The following is a 5,736-nucleotide window of genomic DNA, read 5'->3' on the forward strand; positions in this document are numbered from 1 at the left end:
TTAAAAATAATAAACTTATGAATAAATATGGGGTAACCTTTCTCACTACTATGGTTATTAAATGATGGTAAGAAAGGGTAAACAAATTGTCTAGCAGAGTTGTGATGACGTGGAGCTACGAAAGTTGATGGCTAGCACTTTTCTGATGACGCGCAGCACCCAATAGCCTCTCTCCAGATCAGCAACAAGACGTTACCGGCCAATTCGAGTCACCATCTTAGTCACACTCTACAAAACTTATCTTCATATGCAACTGGCTCCTCCATTAACCAGTTAACTTCATCCCCCTGTATAAATTGTTTTTACCTCATTCCACCACCGAAACCCAAAGAGAACTTGAAAATTTGAACGCCTCTGTTCTGTCAATCTTTTTTTCCCGGTGATTTTCCAGCGCTGTTCGTCCGTTGTCTTGATCAATTATAAAGAAGAAATCATGTTTCTAGTTGATTGGTTCTATGGGGTGTTAGCATCACTAGGATTGTGGCAGAAGGATGCAAAGATCTTGTTTTTAGGGCTTGATAATGCTGGCAAAACCACCTTGCTTCATATGTTGAAAGATGAGGTTCTTTTTCTACTTCTTCTCTTTTGTTTCTCTCCCTCTTTTTAGGCATCTAAATTCAATGAAGAAACGAGAACAAATTAGAAGTAGATGACCATATAGGTGATCAGGGGCGTATGTAGGCGTTTCGCTAGATTCACGTGAATCTATGCTCCCTCTCTAGATCATACAGCAGTGTTATAAATACAGTAGTGTTATAAATGATGATTGAGTATACCTCTTTAAATTTAGGTGAGAAAGTCAAATTTTATTACTATCTTATTTTTTTTATTCTAAAATTAGATTACACCTCTCTAAATAGTTATTTAGTTATTAGTAGAACTTTTAGCCTTTTAATTAATATTTTTTTCTTTAATCTTTCAAAATTTCCAAGTATCACATTGGAAATGCTTAATCTTTTTTAGCACTGTAATTTTTTTATATAATTAAATCAATATGTATATTAAAACTAGTAGTACTAGATAATATAACATACTGTCAATGGTTCAACCAATCTCATATTTTTTAATTTTATAGAACCTCAATTATGCCTAAACACTCAAAGATTACTAGCATTAGAGTTGTGGATCTTAATAGATGGGAAAAAACCTTGCTTGTTTTAAGAAACAATCTAATTACTTGCACTGGAACGGAATGAATACAGAAGATTCATATAGCTGACCTCAACTAGCTTCCAATGGAGTCTATTATCGATATGTTTGTCAGTTTGTGTATATGTGTAGTTAACTTTGCGTCATATGTTTTGAGTACATGGTGTTTAATGATGGAGATAGTAAATGTATAGTATGCTTAAGAGGTTGAGTTATTAAAACCAGTTCAAATGTTTTATTGATATTACTTTTTTGCTTATAAGGGTTGTTCTGTATTGCTGACTAAATTCATTTTTAAATTGATGCAGAGATTGGTGCAGCATCAACCTACACAGTACCCCACGTCAGAGGAGTTGAGCATAGGGAATATTAAGTTCAAGGCTTTTGATTTAGGAGGACACCAGATTGCTAGAAGAGTCTGGAGAGACTACTATGCCAAGGTGAGTACTTATATGGTTAAGAGCAGCTGTTTACTCATTCCGAAACGGGTTATTATTTGCACTTTCTAGTTGTATATCACATTTATCATTATGGACAGACTTATCTTTTTGGAATGCAAATTGTGACATTTTGGCTTTAATCAGGGTCAATGTTGTGCATCATTAACTTCATGTTTTTTTGTTTTTTTTTTTGGAAATCAGTATTGATATGAATGCTATGCAAATCTGTTGTAACTACTTTCAAATTTCGTGTTTCCCATACTCTACAGCTGCTTGACAAGAAAGTTCTCTCGTTTGCAGGTGGACGCTGTTGTTTATCTTGTGGATGCAAATGATAGAGAGAGGTTTCCAGAGGCGAAGAAGGAATTGGATGGGCTTTTGTCAGATGAGTCGTTGACAAATGTCCCATTTCTCATTTTGGGAAACAAGATTGATATACCATATGCTGCTTCAGAAGATGAGCTGCGTTATCACTTGGGCCTAACTGGTGTGACCACTGGCAAGGGTAACGTCAACCTCGCTGGTACCAATGTCCGTCCAATCGAGGTGTTTATGTGCAGCATTGTGCGCAAGATGGGATATGGTGAGGGCTTCAAGTGGATGTCACAATACATCAAGTAGGAGAGTTAAACACCACAAACTTGTTGGCCAAGTTCCTCTTTGTGATCCCAATCAGTAGATGTGTGAGGGGGCCAAGAACAGAGAGAACTTCTCCGAATCAGGAAGGTAGCATGTCGGGTTACATTGTATTGGATAAAAGCTACAGCTTTGCACTAGCCTCTTTCTAGTTTTATTTTTACTATTCCCGATAGAAACTTTGTACAGGGAAAGCACAATAATGAAAAAAGGGCAGTCCTTGTTCTTTATCCTTGCAATATTTGGCTCATTTCTTGTCCGTTGTCAACTCTTTCTAAGGGTAAAATTTATGCTCATTCAATTTCCCTCAACTACCTTGCCAAAATGCAACAGATCCCCTGTGTTTATGGAATAGTAGAAGTTATGCTTGTTATACCACTGAAATGCACGCCTACTCTATTATATATACTAAAGCTTCTGGTGCCTTTTAGAAATTACCAATATGAATAACTAGTTTTCAGCCAAGGATGTTAACTATTTAATCCTCCATCAGCTTCCTTCTTCACATCAACAAAAAATATCTGTTCACACGGGAGTTCTCTGATACTTGGCACAACTGAAAAGTTAAGACCTCCAAAGTTTAGAACTCCTATTGTTTACATCTATAATGGCTATATCACAAGATTAGAACGATATGTTGTTGGGGTTAATTTGGTTTTGATGGCTGTACACACTTTAAATATCATGGATTTAATTCTTCATATTTCGAATTCTTACACACCGAGTCTTTTCCATAGCTATGTAAAATTAGGGACCAAATAACCCTATGTAACAATAACAAATTTTCAAAAACTAGCAAGTCTCATAACCAAACATATACAACCTGCAAACCAATTTCACAAAATTAGAGATGTTAGAGATCTCTATCTTTCTTTCTATCTTCTCTTTCATCCTATCTTCACTTCCCACAAATCCTAGTCATCATTGTTCTGCTGTTCGCGGTACGCGCTCTATCGCCACTGCTATTGCACCGCCCTCGTCCATCGCTTCCCAACAGGAAAATTGCCAAAGTTTTGCCAGAAAATCAAATGACTAGATCTGGTCGTTGCCCCTTTTTTTTTGGCCAGAGTTTTCTTCTTTGATGAAGTTCTCTCCCATGGCTTCTAACCTTCTTCTCTCCATGTTCACTTATATATTAATACACTCAAAATTACACCTTAAGATGATTTAATGCAATCGCATGCAAAATATAGTAACTCAAACATCGGATCAAGCTTTTCATTTTTCACTAAGTCTTTGTCTAATAACATTTATTTATTATATAATTCTCGGGGATCGGAGCTTAGAATACTCAGACAACATTAGATCTTGTGCAAACATTCATCATTGTAGCTCTAAATCTTCATACGGCTTTCCTTTAATCACAATATTATCTTTATCTCGTTTTTACTTATATTTTCAAACATATTTAACTGTTAAAAACTAAATTTAACGTGTTAAGCTAAGACAAATATTCTTGAGCTCCTCGTACAATCATACGTACCATTTTCCAGGTAAACCAATATATAAGTTGTATGTTGTTGTATGTACTTGTATGTCTGTGTAAATTTTATTGTAGGTATAGTGATACATAACATAAAATAAACATTCAGCAGATATACAATGAGATACACCAAACATACATTCTAAATAGAGGGCTCTTCCTTGGTGTGATTGGTGCCTTTAACATTGTTCTGCATAAACTATTTTGTATAAACAAGCTCCATCTACAAAATATGGAGACTAAAAAACAAAAGCGGAATGACCTGGGAGCCTTGTAAACTCATTTAAACACAATATTTTAAATCCTTTTTGGACAACTCAGTGGTGCGTGAATTATAACCGATTACACGTCAATTTCCACGTCATTTAAAACTGCCACATGGAAAATTACATGTTAAAAGTCTAAAATCTCATATTTCATTTTCTCTTTGTTCAAACAAATCCACATACTTTTCTCACCCTAATATTTGTCCTTTTGATCTCATGATATTATCGATTGTTGATGATATTTGAGTGCGATTTTCAGTCTCTCTTTATATGTTTACTAACCTCGTCTTCATCTAGAATAATATCTGTTTTGTTCATTCTTTTTTTGGTCTTTGATTTTTGTGCATGTCGAATTTTAGTCTTTAGGAATTTTAAAAGGATTATCGTGGGATTTTTTGAAATTTTGTTTTTTTGGGGAGGTGTTTGATGAAATCGGAGAAAGCTATTTTTTTTGGTGTGATAAAATTGAAAGTAGAAATCTATTTTCTTGGTATTTGATGAAAATGGAGTAAGATGGAAGATTAATTTTTTTTTCTTTTTTCTGGGTGTTTGATGAAAATGAAAAAAAAAATCTTATGTGTGTTTGATGAAATTGTAGAAAGAGAAAATTTTCTTTTCTTGGTGTTTGATGAAATTAGACAAAACTGTTATATCAAAGATATTGAAATTTGTGGATCTAATCAGAAGATTAAGGTGGGAGAAAATTTTGTGAAGAGTGGTTATTGAAGAGATATTTATATAAGTGGTGGAATAGATAAATAAAGATAAACAGGTGAAAAAGTATCAAAGATAAAATCAAAAAATTGAAGAAGAAAATCGACCTATAATGAAGGATCTACACAAGTAAAAGGACCTGGAAAAAAAAAAGAACAATAGCAGAAACAAAAAAAAATAATGGGAAAGAAATTTGGAGAGAAAAATTGAAGGAAAGGCAAAATTGAGCTCAAATTTTGTTCAACAATGGTGTTGGACTAATTGGGGAAGAAGATGCATGTTATAAAGGTTAAAAGTGATCAAAATTGACTTTTCAGAAGGCCTCATGCGCATAAAATATGTGTATTATATGCACATAAGACAAAAAATGCCACATAGGATGACATATCACAAAAAGAGTTTAAAATATTGTGTTTCAATGAGTTTAAGGATTCAGTTGGCAAAGTATTGAGTAAAAGGGTCCAACAGACAAACGGAGCCAAGTACAAGCGTCTATCAGGTCATTCCGCCAAAACACTAAATATAGACTTCAATGGTAGAAAAAAGAAATTTCAAAATGTGAACAATCTGTGGAGCGATAGCTTTAGGGAAAGAAATTTTTTTAAAAAATAAATAGAGGTTGAGTTTCAAACTGGAATATTGCGGGTGCAATTGGTCTTTAAATACGTGGGGGTGTGGGTTGTGCGTTGATAAAGGGATTCTTACATGGGTAGATGTCATAATTGTTGGGTAATCAGAATTTCCACGAAAAAGCCAAAACAGGGTTCTTTTTTCCTAAATATGCTACTATTGGTAAAATAATGCTAAGCTTGGTAAGTAGTTGATAATGTTTATACTAATGGTATTATTAGTCTTGTAATATTTACCCCGTATAAAAATCACATTAAAAGATTCAAGGCATCCAAGCTCAACTATGTATTGTGCCATTGAATACAAAATCATCATTTATGACTATCATTGACGTGTTTGACTGTTTGTAATGCTCATACGAGCTCGATTATATGGTCCCATGCCCCATTTGATCATAGAATAGTCTAGCCATAGCATA

General features: G+C 34.2%; 1 protein-coding gene across 1 annotated transcript; it reads left to right on the forward strand.

Moving 5' to 3' along the window:
- The first annotated feature begins 307 nt into the window (after window positions 1-307).
- Window positions 308-2,466, forward strand: LOC129887347 (GTP-binding protein SAR2). The gene is made up of 3 exons (XM_055962411.1): window positions 308-562; window positions 1,458-1,589; window positions 1,890-2,466. The coding sequence occupies exons 1-3, from the start codon at window positions 434-436 to the stop codon at window positions 2,208-2,210; spliced, it is 582 nt and encodes a 193-aa protein (XP_055818386.1). The 5' UTR covers window positions 308-433; the 3' UTR covers window positions 2,211-2,466.
- Window positions 2,467-5,736: the final 3,270 nt, after the last annotated feature.

Source organism: Solanum dulcamara, chromosome 4, assembly GCF_947179165.1.
Source record: "Solanum dulcamara chromosome 4, daSolDulc1.2, whole genome shotgun sequence".
Lineage (NCBI taxonomy): Eukaryota > Viridiplantae > Streptophyta > Magnoliopsida > Solanales > Solanaceae > Solanum > Solanum dulcamara.